At 45.0% G+C, this 19,890-nt stretch overlaps 1 protein-coding gene across 8 annotated transcripts in view; it reads left to right on the top strand.

Moving 5' to 3' along the window:
* LAMA3 (laminin subunit alpha 3) overlaps positions 1-18,689 on the top strand; it is a 273,867-nt gene extending 255,178 nt beyond the window's left edge. For 6 of the 8 annotated variants that reach the window (XR_006588064.1, XR_006588063.1, XR_006588067.1 and 3 more), the window contains 5 exons: positions 2,991-3,160; positions 6,939-7,122; positions 8,995-9,135; positions 12,619-12,777; positions 12,877-13,007. Coding sequence is in view for 2 of the 8 variants with exons in the window: in XM_045041820.1 (XP_044897755.1) it covers positions 2,991-3,160; positions 6,939-7,122; positions 8,995-9,135; positions 12,621-12,777; positions 12,877-13,007; positions 15,420-15,513; positions 16,702-16,821; positions 17,552-17,697 (1,143 nt within the window). In the remaining 6 variants the exon portion in view is untranslated. Of the gene's footprint in view, positions 1-2,990; positions 3,161-6,938; positions 7,123-8,994; positions 9,136-12,618; positions 12,778-12,876; positions 13,008-15,419; positions 15,514-16,701; positions 16,822-17,551 lie in introns of those variants that run through there. The other 2 variants (XM_045041820.1, XM_045041821.1) reach the window with 1 other exon arrangement.
* The last annotated feature ends 1,201 nt before the right edge of the window (positions 18,690-19,890 follow it).

Below are 19,890 nucleotides of genomic sequence, written 5' to 3' on the forward strand. Positions count from 1 at the left end.
TATATTCATTTTTTTTTTTTCATTGTAAGGCTGAGAGTTACTGAGAGGCTAAATTAACACAGTGATGGTAGAGATGGAGAGAAGGAAAGGGGTTCAAAGCTATTTAGAAGATAGAATATACAGGACCCAGATGATAATTGAGTGTGGACGGCAAGGGAGAGGCAGGAGTTAATGTAATTCTGAGACATCTAGTCCGGGTTATTGGATGGGTGGAGATGCCATTTCATGGACATAGAAGAAGGACAAGTATTTGGAGGAAAAGAGACTGAGTGGAGTATATTGTATATTGAGTGACAGGTGCCTGGAGGACATCTACAGAGAGAAAGCCATCAGGGATTGTCTCTGAGTGGGCCTTAGTGGATGGGGGGCAGAGGCTGGGTCCACCGATGCGGGAGCCGCCAGTGAATACGCTGTATTTAATTGTGCCCCTGTTCTGTGCAAGCCCCCAGATTCGACGGAATAAGACATTAATTTTGCCTCCAAAAGCTCAATAATAGAAAGAAAGCAACAAAGCTTTGTGGTTAAGTACTAGACTTGGGGGTCAGACTTACTGGGTTTGCACCGGGCTTTACCACATATTAGGTGTGTGGCCGTGAATGATTATTTAACCTCTCAGCGGGTCTATTTCCTGAAACACAAATGCAGATATATAAAGTAAGATCTCCTAGTGTTGTTGTGAGGATTAAAAGAGGTGCTAAACATACAACATGTAGAAAAGTGCCTGGCACATGGTAAGCATGTGATAAATATCGGCTGTTATTATTATACACACTAATAACCTCAGTGAAAACAAAACACGTGCAGCAGGCAGAAATTTCCCTGCCCCACAAATCAGAGGGGTTCTTCTGGAGGAGGTGACACACGAACTGGGTCTGGAGCATGGGTTGGATTTAGACAAGTAGATGTTGCTTTGCACGAGCAGAAGCCCGAAGCCAGGAGGCAGGATGTGGGTGTAACTCGGGTGCATGACACTTCCCGTACATCTCTCTGATCGTCACCAGTCTGCGTACTATCTCTTTCGGTTCTCACCACACCCCTCTGAGAGCAGAATAAAATGCCAGCTCTATAGGTCAGGAAACGGAGTCTCAGAGAGGTTTTTAAAAAAAAAAAAAAAAAAAAGGCAACTTGCCCAAGAGCACCCAGTCAGTACACGGTAGACTCAGAATTCAAACTTAGAGCTGTAGATCTCAAAGAATGTTCTCTTCAGACCACATCCTGTGGCCTCAACAAGGTTGGAAAGCTTGGTGAACAGGGGAAATTGGGTGGAGGAAGGGGAGTGACAGAGGTAAGCTCAGAATTCCACATTTGAGCCCCATCAGGGATAGGATGACCTAATGTAATTTTGACATTTTTCTGTAGTCAACATGAAGCCTTTGAAAGGATTGCTTTAAACCATGTTTAAAGAGTAACAGGCAGCAGCCTGTGGGATGGTTTGATGAGGGAAAGTTCTATAGACAAGGAGTCAAACTGGCAAACTACTGACAAAGTCCAGGCAAGAGAGTCAGGAGTCTGGCTTTCAGGGTAGAGGGACTGGGAGTGGCAGTTGTGTCACAGAAATGAAGTAGAACATGGAAACTGAACTCAGGGAAGAGGCAAGGGAGGTGGGTGTCCATGATGGCCAACGTGTAGGGCCTGGGTGCCTTGAAGGAGGTTGGTGCCATTATGAGAAGGAAGAGTTGGTGACAAAAGGTATTTATGAAAACTGTTCGTCTCGATGTTACTGCTATTGCCACACAAAGAAGACTCAGGGAGGGAGCGAGGCCCCAGTAAGGAAGCTCCATTAGGATCCAGGGTGGGCTGCATGTGAAGTGGTTTTAAGCAATTCATTTAACTCTCTGGTGGGTATGATTGCCCATCTCCACTCAGCAATGTGTCAACACAAAACGTTTTAAATAAGTGGTATCGAGTTTCTATTCCGAACACCCTGTCCAGGAATCAGGTCCGGGAGGGTAACCTGATCTTGGAGGAATTTAAATTTGTTTGGAAGCCTTTAGCCGTTAGCTCCAAAGTAAAATGGTTTACAATAAGAAGATCTATAGGGTCACATAATGGACAGGTCAGGGACAGGTAGTGTTTGAGGCCTGGCCCATCTCAGCTCCATCCTGCGTAGTTCAGGGCTTCGCATCCTCACGGGATAATGCTCAGCACCAGACCCATGGATCAGCTCGTCTTTGTTAGCAAAGACGTATTTGTCAGAGGCCCCATCCCCTGTTTCCCCTCAAGGTTCATTGTCCAAGAGGGAGGTCACATGTTCATTCCTCAACCTGTCCCTGGCACAGCGAATTCCCGCCCTTCACTTTGACAAATAGAGAACCCAGCGGAGCACTGGGTCTTGTGGGGGCTGTGGACACATGATCACAATCTGGGCTCCACAGAGCAGAGAAAACGGGAGAACAGCTGGAGAGTCTCAGTTTCTAACAATTTTTCCATCCCTACTTGATATTTATTAGTTATTTTTTGGCATTAAAACTCAGTTCTGTTCAAAAGCTCAACGTGTCATCTAGCCCAGGACACATTTCTGTGCGTAGGTCAATTCTGACTAACATGCAGACAGGCCATGCCTCCCTCCCCACCCCACACCTTCTGGTCCTTGCTCTCTGTTTCTTTCACTGTCCTGCTGCACAAACCCAAACGAATGGCTCCAAGGAGAGGTGGTAGGCTGGTGGCTCCGTGTCCTACTGGCTGGCATGGCATGGCATGCTGCTGCCAAATGCTGGCTCTCTCAAGGGACATGGCGATTATTCCACGGCTCCATGGAGGGGAGGGACTCTGGATACCCTCGGGTCCCAGGTGCAGCAGCTGTCAGGAAAAAGACCAGACTTGTATTGGATGGGAAGAACATGCGTCCTCCCCGAGGATGAATTCATCTCTATTGAATTAATCTCCTAGGATCACAGTAAAAACTGCGAGAGGCACTTAGCAAGATAAGTATTCTTTACTCTTCCCCCTGATGATTAGCTGTCCTCAGTTTTTGCTTCTCTCCTTGGCAGCCATTGCGGGACACACCAGCGGCCTCCCCAAGGAGCATGGAGGTGTGGCGAGAGGCCCAGTCTTGCCGGCCACCTCCCCGGGCCCAGGCCAGTCACGGAGCCCTCAGGTTTGGGGACCGCCCCACCAGCCACTTGCTCTTCACGATTCCCCAGGAGTTGCTGGAACCCAGGTATTTGTTAATTTTCCTGCCCCCACACCAACTCAGAACCTGACTCGACAGTTGTGCCCCGGAGCAGGCTAGCCAGCGGGACACGATGCACCTGTCCCTAATGAAGCGGCACCACCACTTCTGTGAAAGAAGGTGCTGGCCCCCACAGGACAGGGAGCGTGACTGCCCGAGCGTGCGCCCTCCCCGCAGCCGGAACGCACACACGGTGGGGGCTGCTCGGCGGCCAAAACAACCTTCCCAGCCCCCGGCCGGCCCTGGTGGAGGATTGTCGGTGTTCTAAAAATAAGACTGACACTTCTTTTCAAAGCTGCTATTTATTTCTGTTATAAATCACCTTTCTTGTCTGCATTCTATAGTCAGAGAAAAATAATCCTTTTAAGTAGACTCAGTGCCAGATAGATCATATTTAGAGACCACTTTTGGACTTCTTGTGCTAACAAGTCGCATCACTTTTGGGGAGGAGGACGTGAAGACATATTAATTATGTTGGATAAAAGTAGGAAAACAAGGTTTGCCATTTTCATATGATTCAGAGACATAAATAACAAGGTGCCACAATTCTGTGATGGTTTATGTCCAGAAGCAGAATTTCCCAGGGGTCAAAAAGGCCTGGCTTTGAGACTGAGGTTCAGTCCCCACTCAGCCACTTGCTGGCTGTGTGACCTCGGGCCATTTGCCAGTTCGGTCCTCTGGGATGCACATTCAAGATGGGATTAGACGTGCAAGAGATGTATTGTTCCCGTGGGAGATAAAGGTGGAGGGAGGGGGGCTGGCAGGGAGAGCCTTCGGCTGAGACGGGAATGGCGCCGTTAACCATGGGGCAGCAGCAAAGCAAAGGTCACCCCTTAGAAGAATTGAGCATAAATGGCCTGGCTCTAGTTTTGCTGCTGAGCTCAGTTCTTGGCTGGAAGTCATCCATATGCCACTGCAGACCTGAGGGCACGGCAGAGGGGGGCTGCCAGCCACCGCACCCCCACAGCACGTTCACTCTGGAGCTTGGAGCAGCAAATCCGCGGACACCATAGGCTAGAGTTCAGCTTCTTTAAGCCTCAGCTTTCTCTCCGTAAACTTGGCATCATTATGCTTGTCTCGCATGTTTTTGCAAGTTGCTACATCTCTTTGAATCTCCATTTTCTCGTCAGCTAAATGTTGATAATGCTTTCCTTGCAGGGAGGAGACGTAGTAGCTTGCAAGGGGCTGGCCCTCACATACTCAATAAGCAAAGTGCACGATTCACAGGCAGATGTGAAGGCCGGAAAAGGGAAAGGTGGAGTTTGGAAGGAGAACCCTATGCCAGCAGCTCCCCAACTCCAGCTGGGATCCCTGATTTGCCAGAACTGTGCTAGTGGAGGCTAAAAAGTGGCGTCCCACTCAGTTATTAGCCTTCCCCGGGCTACCTGTCGGGAGGAAGCCCCCACTCCCGCTGACTGTGCCCTTGGCCAAGCTGAGCTTAATGACCATGATCTCTGTGCAGATGCTCCCGGCCTCCCCTCCCACCTGCCTGGGCTCGGAGGCTTCTCTACCAGCCCTGCCCTCCCCTCTCCCTGCAAAGCCCCCTTCTGTCTTACATCTTCTCTCTCATCACGTTCAGTGTGGTGAGTCCTCTGGCTTCTTCTGAGGATTTGACCCCAGTACCTTCCCTTGCAACACTAAATTATATGTAATAAATGGGAAAACGGACATTTTTAAAGGGAAAGTGGAAAAGAGTAATCATTGGCAGATGTAACTTTTGAATTATATTAGTCTCAAATATTCTAGCAATCGGAGTGTATTTCCAGGATGCTACCAGTCCAGAATATGGGCTCTTCCATCGTTCTCATTCTAATTTATATCCTGGCAATTTTTGGCCTCTCCTTTAAAATGCTGCACCACTGTTTTATCCTTGTGACGAATGCATAAAAATGCCACTTCGCTCCCTGCCTTATTCTCCTATCCACCAGCAATGAAGCGTCATAGCTACAGTATCATATGCTGGGATTTGAATATAGTGCCGTCTTTTTTGGGTGTTAGTCAGTTAGCCTTTTATGAAAGAAAGCTGCTTTAAGAAATAACTCTGAAAAGCAAATGTCAAGTCTGATAACCAAGCCCACATATGTAAAGTACTTTAATTCTGTAGCAAGTTCGAATCTCCTCCTTAAATTGGCTAACCCTCATTCTCTAAACCTCCGCACGCAGCTACACCAAGAGAAATATTGAGCGGTGTCACCATCTGGTTGGTTTAATTTAACAAATATAGATTCTTTTTCATTTTGAAGAACATCACCCTCAAGGAAACTTGCTAATCTGAAAAATTAAAGCATCTCAGTGTTTGCTCAACCTCACAGTATTAAAAAGCAAAGAGAAGTAACAGTGTCATGTTTTTTCTTCCGCTTCCTGGTTCTGCCTCTGAGTTTTCCATTTACCATTTCATTCAGCTATTCAGTTAACTATTCAGTTCAGCTGAACTATGTGTTGACTGCCTACTGTGTACAAGGCACTGGAGATAGAGCTTCAATCAGGAGAGACCTAGTTCCTGCCCTCTGTCTGGGTTGCGCTTAGACATAAACCAAAAGGAGTGGATGATGACAGCCTACTGGTAACCTGCGTCCTCCACCACCTTGTCACACTGCACTTTTAGGTACCCCTGTCAGTGCACCTGTGCATCAGAAACAGCTAAGAATGAAACATCCACCATTGTATTCCCAGTGCCCACCGCAGGGCCTCATACATACTACACTCTCATTAAATATTGTTGGATGAATGAATAAATGGGTGGATGGGTGGGTGGGTAAGTGAGTAAATGTGAGTTCTCCTGCAAAATTAATCTTGCTCAACCAGATGTCCATATGATATGTAACCATCATGCAAAGGAATATTCACTTTCACTCTTGGCTTTTACTGTGTGATGCTTGCTTAATTCCTGTTCCATTGTAGCTGGGATATTAAGGTCCAGGAAACATAAAGGTGGATGGGAGAAGGTGGGTCTGTACTTTCCCGCCTCTGTGTTAAATATGTCTAACAGAAAGAAAATGCTTACCTGATGCTTAAATCAAATCCTTGTTATTCAAATTACTCCCCCCCCCCCCACACACACACACACAACTTCCCCTTACAATGTTCCACTCCTTGCACATATACAAAATAGGATGATATTCACTGGGTTAAAAAGTGACTGGCTGCTAAGTGAAATTAGCTGTTAGTCACAGAAAGGCGAATACTGTGTAATTCCACTTATGTGAGAGACCTCAGTAATCAAATTCAGAGAGACAGGAAGTAGAATGGCGGTCACCAGTGGTACAGAGGACAGGGAATGCAGAAGTGTTGTTTGCTGGGTACAGAGTTTCAGTCTTGCAAGGTGAAAAGAGTTCTGGACACTGGTCGCACAGTCATGTGAATGTACTTAATGCTACTATACACTTTATAAAGGTTGAAATGGCAAATGATGTATATAACTTACCATGATTTGTTTAAGTGCAGATTTTTTTTTAAACAGTAGGGCATCTTCGTTCTTGCCGTATGCTGGAGCTTACACCACCGTCTAGGTTTACCCTAGAGTTTGCTCATTATTCCCCAATATAGTAAGAAAATTATACATAAAACTTTTAATAGCTGGGCTACAATGGCTTTTAAAAGTTTCTAAAGAAATAGGTCATTTAATCAGTACATGCCTTAGTTCATGCATTTGAATCATGGGGGTTTGGGTGTCTGTGCCTCATCCCCTCTCCTGGCTTCAGGGACTCAGAAGAACACTAAACACGTCTATTCTCCTTCTTTGCCTTTTGCTTTATTTTCCTGACAGGTCACTGTTTGCTGTGGATGTGCGGACAGCCTCCTCCAGAGGGCTCGTGTTTTACACGGGCACTAAGAGTTCCTATATGGCTCTTTATCTTTCAAAGGGACGACTCATCTTTGCTTTGGGGGCAGAAGGGAAAAAGCTGAGGCTCAAAAGCAAAGAGAAGTGCAATGATGGGAAATGGCACACGGTAAGGCCTGGGGCTGTGTGAACCCCTCCCCCTGCTACAGAATTCACTATGGAGTACCTGGAAAGGAGTGTCCACATTCTGCCAGCCACAGAAGGACAGCGCTGGGAGAGCCCGTGTGGCCGGAGGCACTGGGCACCCCCATGTCTTCGCACAGGAAATGGCTGCATGTGCTGGGCGAGGATGTTGTGCACGGATGCCTCAGTGCCCAGATGGGCTTTACTGACCACTTCTTCGGGGTCCTCGCCCTGCCTCCCTGGGCTGTGTCCCCTACCCCCTTCCCACCCCTGCTTCCTGGACAATTTCTGTCTGTCAAGACCATGTCTGGGTCTCCAGGCCCCTCTCTGAGCCTGGAATGCCTTCTGGATAGCACAAGCTTAAAGACCGAGATCTCTAGCATTCCAGATCTTCCCTGAAGGCATCCAGATTTGAAGAAAAATTCAATTTAAGACAAAAGGGACCTTTTTTTTTTTCCTGATGAGGGAACTAGATCTCAAAAAACGTAAGCAGCTTGACAAGTTATATTCACTTAGTCTTTCAACAAATATTTAATGAGCTGCCATCCTAGAGCACATAAACAAATATACCCGATATAATGTCAGATATTGGTAGGTGCTTGGAGAAAGCATTAGAGCAAGGTAAGGAAGTGGCTGAGTGTGGGGACTATTTCAGATAGGGTAGTAAAGCAAAACTTCCTTTGGGAGGTGACAGTCACTTGAAGTTATAGAAAGGGTGATCCAGGCAGAGGGAACAGCAAGCCCAAAGACCCTGAGATAGGGATCAGTTGAGTGAACAGAACAGAAAGGATAAGAGATGGGATTCAAGAATGAGGCAGGGCCCAGATCATACCAGCTTTGAAACCAAGGTGAGGACTCAGATTTTATTCTGAGTGTCTCTGACGCTTCTGAAGAGTATTAAACTAAAAAAGGACCATTGCATGAACAGATGTATATTTTCAAAGCTGCCTTTAGCTTGAAGAGATGAAGTGGGGATAAGCATGGAAGTAAGGCAGCCAGATGGACGCTACTGCCTTTGCTTCAAGAGGCCTCCACGATCGTGGATAGAAGTGCACTGTCCAGGATGTGCTCTGAAAACCGAGAGGGTTTGCTGGTGGATTGCACGTGGAGCGTGAGAGAAAGAGGAGTCAGTATCAAGTCCTGTGATTTGGGGCCAGCAGTTGGGTCAACAGAGGGACTGGTACTGGGACACAGGAGCTGTGGCCGGGGAGGGAGCATTTTAGAGCTGGGGAAGAGGACGGGTTCTGCTGTGAACATCCTTGGGGTGAGTTGCCTGTCAGACATTCAAGCCGTCTGTAGACAGGTGGAGAGGCCAGAGGTCACAGCTGGGAGTGTAAGTTGGGGAGTCATTAATGAATAGTCTCGTAGCCATGAGATGGCAGGGTCCACCCCAGACATTTAGCAAAGAGTTTAAGATGTGTGCTCCCTTTTAGTAAAGAAGTAGCCACTGGCCCCTTGCTCCAAGAGCCGTGTGGAAGGGAGATGTTTCCCTTCTTAGCTCTGCACAAACTATTCCTTCCCCTTTGTTGCCTGGGGGTGTCTTCATTTATACTCCTGTGGCTCTTCATTTGTTTCTCTTTTGCATAAGTTTCTAGATCAAGTGTATCTTTTTAGTAGTTGACTTTCAAGGAATCCTTTTTTTCAAATTTCACTTTTCTAGCTTACTCTATTCAATATCCACCATAGTCTCACAAAATGGTGATGATGATGACAATATTAGGGAGAAAATTTTCTAATTTTTTAAAGCTCCTTGAAGAAAAAGAAAACATTGTTTAAAAAATGTGCTGTGACCAATAATAAAATACATCACCAATTGTCAAAGATAAAAAATGATTAATTTATCTTCTTTACTCTTAAGGTGGTGTTTGGGCAAGATGGAGAAAAGGGGCACTTGGTTGTGGATGGTCTGAGGGCCCAGGAAGGAAGTTTGCCTGGAAATTCCACCTTCGGCCTCAGAGCACCAGTTTACCTGGGATCACCTCCCTCATGGAAACCAAAGGTAAATATTTATGTTTCACCAACACACAAAAGATGCTCAGCATCGCTCATCATCAGGGAAATGCAAATCAAAAGCACAATGAGATATCCCCTCACCCTTGACAGAAAGGCTGTTATCAAAAAGACAAGAAATAACAAGAGCTGGTGAGGAAATGGAGAAAAAGGAACTCTCACGCACTGTTGGGGGGGGGTGGCGGGGAATGCAAACTGGAACAGGCACCATAGAAAATGGTGTGGAGGTTACTCAGAAAATTAAGAAGAGAAATACTGTGCAATCTAATAATTCCACTGCTGGGTATTTACCCAAAGAAAACAAAGACACTAATTTGAAAAGATCTATGCACCCCTATGTTTATTGCAGCATTATTTACAGTAGCCAAGATATTGGACACAGCCCAAGCGTCCACTGATAAATAAATAGATGAAGAAGTGGGACATATATACAATGAAATATTACTCAGCCATAAAAAAGAATGAAATCTTGCCATTTGTGACAACATGGCTGGACTTAGAGGCTATTTTGCCAAGTGAAATAAGTCAGACAGAGAAAGACAAATATCATATGATTTCACTCATATGTAGAATCTTAAAAAAAAAAACAAATGAATAAACAAGCAAAAAAGAAATAAACTCATAAATATAGAGAACAAACTGGTGGTTGGCAGAAGTCGGTGGGGTGGTGGGGGGCGGGGGAGGGTGGCAGATGGGCCAAATAGGAGAAGGGAATTAAGAGGTACAAACTTCCAGTTGTAAAATAAATAATTCACCAGGATAAAAAGTACAGCATTGGGAACCCGGTCAATAATATTGTAATAACTTTGTATGGTGACAAATGGTAACCACACAGCATGGTGAGCATTTCATGCCAAAAACAGTCGTGCTTCAGAACTGTATATAAAAATAATTCACCTTATAATATAATCATGAAAGTGGTTAGAAGGTACAAACTTCCAGGGGCACTTGGGTGGCTCAGTGGGTTAAGCATCCTACTTTGGCTCAGGTCATGATCTCACGGCTCTTGGGTTCAAGACCTGTATCAGGCTCTGTGTTGACAGCTCAGAGCCTAGAGCCTGCTTCAGATTCTGTGTCTCCCCCTCTCAATGCCCCTTCCCCACTCACATCCTCTCTCTCTGTCTCCAAAAAATAAATAAACATTAGAAAAAAAATTTTTAAAACGAAGGTACAAACATCCAGTTATAAAATAAATAAAATGAATAAGTCTTGGGTTATAAGGCATGGCGACCACAGTTAATAGTTAATAATACTGTATTCTATATTTGAAAGTTGGTAAGAAAGTAAATCATAAAAGTTCTTACCATAAGAAAAAAAAAGTTTGTAATTATGTGTAGCGATGGATGTTAATTGGACTTATTATGGTATTCACAGCACTAATTATATATAGAATCACTATGCTGCACACCTGAAAAAAATATAATGTTATATGTCAATTATATCTTAATTAAAACATTTTAATAGGTAGTCATTATAATTATATAAGATATTCAAAAATCTCAAAATACTTTAAAATTTTCTTTTAATGTTTATTTATTTTTGAGAGAGAAAGAGACAGAGTGTGAGCAGGGGAGGGGCAGAGAGAGAGGGAGAGACAGAATCTGAAGCAGCCTCCAGCATGTCATAAAGTAGTGTTTTGCTTTATTATATATTATACATACATGCATATTATATACATATACAATACATGTATAATACATATATACTATACATATATGTACTGTATGTATTATGTATATGTATAATATGTAATAAAGTTATATATAATTGCCAAATATTAATGCTACATATAATATTCTATAATATGCATTATATAATGAATATTATATGATATATAATATATATGTGATATATTGTATAATACATGCATAATATATAGCATTAATTGCTAAGGAGAATCCTCAATGTAAATGTTTGCTTTTCTGCAACCTCTGTATGTAACTATTTCCCTCTCAGAGAAATCACAGGATGGGGTAGCTATTCAAGAGCACAGTATGGATATTCTTTTGTCCTGGATAAGTCATAGTCAGCATCCTAATCTATGGGACAATCTGTAGTACCCCATTTATATCATTCTTAGGAACCAAGTTTCTTTTTGCAACATCCCCTCCACCCGAGGATGCAAACCACGGGTTACTCTGCTCCACATCGTTTCAGAGGGCAGGCAACATCCAGTCAATGTCTGCCTCTGAGTACCACAACCTGCAGTCGCCCTTAGGGATTCAGTGTTAGGCGATGACCTTCCCTGCAGAGTCTGAGCTTGGTTTCAGATATAGGCTCTTCATTGCATAAGGTGGTAAATTTTAAGAAACTAAAAATTTCATAGGGAGTCCAGTCGGTAGTTTATTGTTGACACTGACACCATATGCATCCCTAATATCACCATGTCTTAAAATTATCACATAGTGCATCTGTTGTGTAGGATTCCAGGGTCCTAAAAGCATTTATTTTGGAAGGGAGTCTAAGGATTTTATTCAGTGATTCTTCAAATTTTTTTTGGAAAAAATTTTAAAAGTTACAGTCTTTTGGGGCACCTGGGTGGCTCAGTCAGTTAAGCATCTGGCTTCGGCTCAGGTCACGATCTGACAGTTCGTGAGTTCGAGCCCCTCATTGGGCTCTCTGCTGACAGCTTGGAGCCTGGAGCCCGCTTCGGATTCTGTGTCTCCTTCTCTTTCCGTTCTTCCCCCACTCATGCTCTGTCTCTCTCTCAAAAATAAATTTTAAAAAATTTAAAGAGGAAAGGTAGTCTTTCTTCCCAGGAAAATGCACATGCAGAGAGCATCTGCTATATAATTTAAGAGATCGCAGAACCCTGGAGGTGCACGCAGGGGCCCTAGGTGAGGAGCCCTGTTCCAGGCCACCTTTGGGTGCTCCATGCATGCCCACTGATGCTCTGCCTTGTGTCTTATTTTAACTCCACAGCATTCATGATTTGTTGGTGGTGCACTGAGCCCAACAATTTAGGAAGCTTTTTTGCACTTTATTATTTTTGGAATGTTTTGGCCTCTTTTTCAGTCAGCTGCCCTGCATTAAGCAATCGCATAGGCTCATTAAACTCTAGGAAGTGGTTTGTACCTGCAAAGAGACAGTGATATCTGTATACTGGAAGGCGGAGATTTCCCTTGTTGTAGCCCTGTCATGTGGACCAGGGTCAGGTCACTGACCAGCACTAGCTAGCGACCTCCACTGCCCTTGCCCCTTGCATACATACCACTTGGTGCCCTCAAACTTTGGCCTCAAACTTCGGCCACCCACCGGACGTCTGGTATCCGGGGTTTTCTAGGCAGTGTGAGCAGGGAGCCAAATGCAACAGTCAGGCCCACCTGACTCTCTGAAGCAGGATGGATGAATTCTGCCCCCTCCCCTCCAAACCCCTTTGGCAGACAGTTGCCCTGCCTTTAACCTTGGCTGCCCATATGTCTCTGGGAGTTGTGGCTTAATAAAGTTTGTTTTCTCTTCTGCTTGGTTGCAGAGCCTCCCCCAAACAGCTTTGTGGGGTGCCTGAGGAACTTTCAGTTGAATCTGAAACCCCTGAACACCATTGCTGCAAGTGTTGCTGTGTCCCCCTGCTTGAGTGGCTCTGTGGAGAAAGGCATTTATTTCTCCCAAGAAGGAGGTCATATCATCCTGGGTAAGGGGCAATTTGGAACAGTTTATGTCTTTGAGTCTGAAGAACTCCATCCTTTTTCTTGAATTACGATGTTTTAACTGTTTTACTTTCTTTTGGAAGCTAACTCTGTGTTATTGGGGCCGGAATTTAAGCTTGTCTTCAACATTCGCCCAAGAAGCCTCACTGGCATCCTAATGTACGTCGGAAGTCAGCCCGGGAAGCACCTATGTGTTTATATGGAGGCAGGAAAGGTGCGTACAGTTTGATGACAGCGGGAGGACGGGATCTAAGGGTTCGCATTAGGACCACATTCATTTCTGGAGACCACAGTAGGTGGAGTTGTGACGGAGTGGGATCCAATCTTGTTTTAAGAGACCTGACTTCAGGGTTGCCTGGTTGGCTCAGTTGGTTAAGCATCTGATTCTTGGTTTCAACTCAGGTCACGATCTCACAACTTCATGGGTTTGAGCTCTGGGTCCCGGCTGTGCACTGGCAGTGTGGAGCCTCCTTGGGATTCTCCATCTCCCCGCCCCTCTCTGCCCTTCCTCCTCTCATGCTCTCTCTCTGTCTCTCTCTCAAAAAAAAAAAAAAAAAAAAATAGAGACCCGACTTGAGGGCTAACTTACTATTTTCCTTTAACAAGTCATTTGGTCATTGTGTTTCCTGTTCATCATCTTGGGCTGAATTCTAACTGCACCACTTAGTTATATGGCCCTGGAGAAGTTACTTCACCTCTTTCAGACTCTGTCTTTAAAATGTGGATAATAATGCTTATATCTCAGGGCTTTTGACAAGAGAATAGCAACTATGATACGCAATAAATGTTCATGTTTCTCTCCTCCCCTTCACCCTTGTCATATCTCTACTTTTATTCATAAGGGCAGCACCAGAACTCATGAGATAGTTGTTCTCACCAGCTGTCTACACGATGTCATGCCCATGCCCATGGCCTGGTATCCACTGAATCAGTTTCAGATTTCCCTTATGCTCCCTATACCACTCACCAACCTATCTGGTCCCTGCAGCCAAGCTGGCCCCAGGTCTCTCCGCTCCAGGCTCCCTTTGGCTTAAAGGGATTCCTCCTTCAGTGGACACTTCTGCTGCTTCATCCTGCCCGTCACTCGGGGGCCTGGCCAATACCCTAGTTTCACCACCAGGTTATATCTCTTTCCTTTTCAAAAACTCTTTTAAAAACCAAATCGTTCCAGGAAGGCCTCAAGGCCAAGATTGATGATGTTAAAGAGCAGCAATTCAACCGAATAAATCTGAAGATCTGATTGACTTTATTAATTGATTCATGAATCAGGCAGCATCCCATCTAGCAAATAGAGAGAAGCTCTGAGGAGTTGTACAAATGGAAGGTTTTTATAGGAATGACGGTGGGGCAAGGAACTCATTAGCAAAAGAAAAGAAAGGACTGTTCCAGGCAAGGTTACCTTCCATTTAGAGGAAAGCGTCTTATTAGGTAGATTACCTTACATTTCTTTGGGGGGTTGGAGAAGTCCATGTGACAGGTTGTCATTGGTGCTGTTCAGAACATTCCTGACTGACCTATCAAGACCACATTTCTGGGGAAGGTTGAAGCTTCAGTTGGGTTAGATATTAAGCACTGGTTTGGTGAGTCGGCCTAAGTGGCTCCATTTTGGGCCTGTGATCTTCTATTTAGCCATAATATGCCATTTTCCTTTACTTCTACCCTTCCACAGCTTAACTGTGAGGGGGAAACTAGAGAAGGAAATAAAATAGCCCAAACTCCTAGAACATATTCTATTTGAGGTGCAGCCTTTAAGTCTGAGCAGGCCTCTGGTAGGCCAGAGGAGCAAGCAACTACCTGCTTGCTGGCCTTGAGAGAAGGCTGGCTTTTCAGGGGAGCGGGGCGGTAGGGCTCCACGAGAGCTTCTGGAGAGGAAATAATCGCATACGCAAAAATCAAGACACGATGACCTTCATAACAGCAGTGACGTTGTTTAGCTGGAAAATTGCCTGAGAATTGGCCTTGCTGTCTAGCTACATGCAAATTAAATGCAAATTAGTTACCAATTTGCTTATTTTAGTCCTGGTATTTGTTCACCTTGGTTCAGCCCTTGGCCCTGGTCCAGAGAGTGGGACTGTGGGATTCTGCACACTAGCATGAGTGCCTGACCCCTGACACGTGCCCAGTACAAGTGCAATCGGTTAGCTTGCTGAATTCCTTGAGCTACAACCCTAAGGCATGCATTCATGGAATTATTCTAATTGTCTGGCCCTCGCAGCAGGGCGTAGGCCTCAGCCAGCATTTTTGCCTTCCAAATTTTGCGTCCCTCTAAACAGAACTGTGGCCGCAGTTGCCTATCAGTAGCTTGAGGAGAATCTTCCCTGCTGATCAGTGACCTTTGAGTAGAGCCTGACAGAGGAGGGGTTTGGATTGGGAGGGAAGAGCTCGTCACCTTTGGCAGCAACTTCAGGCCTGGCCTTGGGTTTGCAGCTTGCTTCCTGGAAGGGACTCAGCAGAGAGATTCTTGCAAAGCCTTGGCCCTCCTGTGATCACCTGGTGCGAGAGGGAGGGGCCATGTCTAAGGTGCTTCAGGGCCCTCAGGGTGACAAGCGGTGGGAAGGAAAGAAGGCAGGGAAGTTGGCTCCAGCAGCCTTTCTGAAGGAAATAGGAAAATGCATGTGTCTTCCAGGTCACGGCCTCTGTGGACAGTGAGGCGGGGGGCATCTTGACATCAGTTACACCAAAGCAGTCTCTGTGTGACGGGCGGTGGCACTCGGTGACAGGTATGATGTCCAGTGGCCTGTTGTTCACACCCTGAAACAGTGTCCCTTTCCATCTGGATTTGAATGTCCCAGATACAGCCTCGTTCTATCAATCCATTAGCATATGACCCGGCTCAGTCCACCAGACTGACATGGTGAGAAAATGTCCATTCTCAGCCCTGGCTGCATTTATGCAATTCGTGGCTGCTGCAACCTGTTCTCTGTAACATACAGAGAATTTTCTTTTTGAGCTCAGAAAACTGATAATCTGTGTTTTCAAGGCGGTATAACATTATGATTTAGATTTGGCTCTGAAATCAAAAGGAACAGAGATCACATCTCAGTTCCGGCCCTTACCTAAGTGACCTTGGGCAAGCCACTTAATTGCTCTTTATCTTCAGTTTCCCCCCTCAACACAATGGAGATAAAAATAGGGCCCACCTCCCAGGATGGTGAAAATCAAATGGAACAATGTATGTAAAGTGCACAACAGTGTCCAATATGCAGTAAGTGCCCAGGAAGTATTTGCTCTTGCTATTGTTCAAGTCCATTTAATACTACTGCAAACGATTTAGACAAACCACTGGGAGGAGATTAGGCACAGCCTCCCAAACCAAATCTGCTGTTTTATGAATAACTTGTGCACATTAGTTTGGTAATATATTAAACCGTATTGGCTAACATACCTTTTCAAAAAAGAAGAGTAGTCTCTTGTCTAATTTGAATGCTGACTACATTGCAATTAGTGAGGATTGTTCACACTGGAGGAATTTTATTTGGAGGGTCAAAAGCAACTCAGTTTTTAGAAGTCAGCGTCTCCCTGGAAGGAAACTAAGATCTCGTGAAATAAAGATGGCTTCTGGAGAGAGCAGCTGGAATCCAAACACATTCAACTTATAACCAAGCCATCTTGTCCGGCTCCTCAATGCTTGAGAGTCACAATCTCTTATCCAGGAAAGAAGAGTGACCATATCTTCCTCACAGATTCATTTGAAAGATTAAATCCTGCAACGTATGTGAAAGCATCTAAATCCCACTTAGTGTTGAAAAACTAGTTGAATTTGTGTGTAGGTTGACGGAATTCCTAGCAATAGTGTTCCCACAGCAATGGGTTGAAAGGAAGCCCGTGGTGAAGCCCTAGTGTAGCCATTAAACATTGGGCAGGGCTGTCCTCAGGTAATCAACCTGACCAGCTTCCTTTCCCACCAGTCACCATAAAACAACACATCTTGCACCTGGAACTGGACACAGAGAATAGCTACACAGCTGGACGGATCCCCTTCCCACCTGCCAGCACTCAGGAGCCACTGTACATTGGAGGCATTCCAGGTAACTCTCGTCCTGGCTTCTACACCCACGTTGCCCCACGTCAGCTCTTAACATTTCCATCTTAACCGAACAAATCAGTGCCCCAGCCATGGGTTATTAGCTGGGCAGCCGTTGGCTGGACAGTGGAGACAGTGAAGCTCTTTGCTCCAACACATGGGAAAACCCAATTGGTAGCAACGGGCACATTGTATAACCCAGGCCACATTGCTGCTGCTTCTCCTGTCCCAAGCCTATCGTTCATAAGCCTCTCTTAAGAGGCTACCTTTACCTACAAGCCTGATAGCAGCAAAGAATCAGGAAAGGGGCTAAAAACTGGTCTCTCCTCCCCAGACATTTAGTTTTACTGATGAGTTATTAAGCTTTGTGGGGCCAGAATGGGAGAACCAGGCAGGTTCTGGAATTTTGCCTGGAAAGAGCCTTGTCATTCTTCCTTGTTTGATGTTCCTCCGGAGAGTTTGTTAATTTTATGGGTCTTCCATGACCCATAAAAAGCACTAGTGTTCAGAGTTATTATCTATTGATTTGGGCTGTGGAATTTGCTTCTTTGAAGAACTTGAAGAATAAGTAGCCTTGTTGGTGATTTATCACAGCAGGCAGGGGCGTGGGGTGCCAGCTCAAAGGAGGAGGTGACTGGCTGGCCTGAGATCCTCGGTCTCTTTAGCTCTAATAAGACGATTTTCTAAATTGGGCACATTCACACTCATGGAATGCCTCTCCTTTTCTCTTGAAGCCCATTTGAAGATGCTGAAGCTCCCTGTGTGGAAATCATTTTTTGGCTGTCTGAAGAATATTCAAGTCAACCACATTCCTATCCCTGTCACTGAAGCCATGGACGTCCAGGGATCTGTCAGTCTGAATGGCTGTCCTGATCACTAACACAAACCTATCAGACAGCAAGGGAAGTCACCTTCAAAAGCACGGTTACCCAACATACCTCCCTGTCTCTGCTCAAGATCATTCTTGACTTAAGACACCATCTAGATGGGATGAACAGCAAGTCTAATTTCGTACTCTGACCATGCACACCCACCATTTGGGCACTCAGTGTTACCTGTGTATTTATAAAAATTCCATGTCTTGAAGGTGATGAACAACTTGTTACATGCTTTGGTAATATCATTTTCCACTAAACATTAAATGCCTTTTAAAGGACATTATTTTCCATCTGGTAAAAAAATAAATATCTTTTAAAGCACTTTAAAAACACAAAAATTGACGTGTTATGGGGTTGTAACTTAATGGGGTTAAATAAAGGCAGTGTACTCTTTAAATGGGGACGTTTGATTAGCATTAAGCCAATGGCTTGTTGGCCACTGTTAATCATACTAATTCTTTAGCACCTGTTCAGTGTGCTACCCACAACACAGTTTTCTACAGATAATTATGAAGCACAGACTTGTGTGGCACTGTGTGTGCTCAGTGTTGGATATACCGTCCGGCAGAAGACATAATTCCTGCCCTGAAGGAATATGCAGTCCAACTTGGGAGACACACAATATTCACAAAATAGTAAATAACTAACAAACCGAATTAATGGACCTATATTTCACCTTGGCTTCCCATGTACAGTCTGCTACCAACCAAGTCTAGATTATGACTATCAATTCCTTGAGGGCAAAAACTATCCCATAGGGGAGCTGAGATGGATATACATTCTATAATTAAAGCTTTGTGTGGCAAGCTAACAGAAGTCAACAGGAAGGAGGAATCACTTCCTGTTTAATCTACAATGAGACATGTACTAGACCAATATAATTAACCAGCACCGCTCTTCCTAACGAAGAAGACTATGTAAGCATTTCTGTGTCTTCTACATAGTGTTTGTCCCTCAGAAGAAAAGGAATAAATCTAAACTTTGGATATGGTCATCCTCTGTGGTATCCTTACACCTACCTGCCCTCCACCTCTGAAATGGAGCCACATTCTCTTCAACTCAGTGCTCTTCTTTGACCGTCACACTGCAGTCCTGTGGGCATGCTTTCTAACACCTGTATCTATGCAACCATGGAATATTCTCCAGGAGAGGTAGCAGGTTCCCCATTACAGGGAGTATTCAACAGTGGCTGCCTGGTAGGCCTTAGTGATGCTATGCTGACTCAGGGATTGAATTACATGACCTTAAGTTATATGTTTTCTGAAGACATTGACTTTTAACTGGAAACTTCCATCAGTTATTTACCACCCAGATTCTGAGTCTTCATGAAGAGCATCCATTGTACCCGTCTTGGCACTAACTACACTAAATGGGTGGCTCTCTCTTTGGCTTCCTGGTGTTAATCTAATTGACTCTACAGAGTTATTTATTCGTGCTGATTATTCCTGAGCCCTTCCTAGATTCATCATAAAGGGACGGCAAATTCACCTAATACCGCTGGGTTTCCTTCCATTTTGTAATAGCTTGAAGACCAGCTGTCCATCTGCCTTTTCTGAGTATAATCCCAACCACCAGAAGGCACAGAGTGTCACAGACGGAATGACAGTTAAGGAAACAGAAAGCCCTCAGCATGCCTGTTCTCAGATCGTAAATGTGTGTTCCCTGAAAGGAACGTTTACAGCTCTTAACTAAACCATCAGCGCAATTATTTGTAAACTGTGAAGTGCCATGCAGATATTATCACTGGTGTCCTCTCCCTGGCTCAAAGTCTCTCACAACTTGAGCTGACCTTGGGCTGAGAGGCTAAGTAGGGACAGTGGGTGCACTGGTGGCCGGCTCTGGCCAGTTCATGAGAGGTCCACAGTTGGTGTCCTTCCGGTCAGGGGAAAATGGGGCCTGCACTGTGAGAAAGCCAACAGCACGGCACTATTCCCTGAACAGTCACTTCAGGGACATCAGGTGACTAGGAAGCAGTCATGCGTGTGCCTTCATGGGCCGCTTCCTGTAGCATCTCCCAGGGCACCTCTTGACCTCATTTCTCAGTACGAGGGGGGTTGAGTTTTTGTCACACTGGCAATAACCCCGTGGCAGAGGACGATGGCCCTGGACAGAACATGCTGACATTCGCCTCCTCCCGTGTGGGAAGTGGTCTCACTTCCCCACAGAGGCCTTTGACTCAGCTCCTTTCTGTGCCA

Source organism: Felis catus, chromosome D3, assembly GCF_018350175.1.
Source record: "Felis catus isolate Fca126 chromosome D3, F.catus_Fca126_mat1.0, whole genome shotgun sequence".
In the NCBI taxonomy this organism is placed as follows: Eukaryota; Metazoa; Chordata; class Mammalia; order Carnivora; family Felidae; genus Felis; species Felis catus.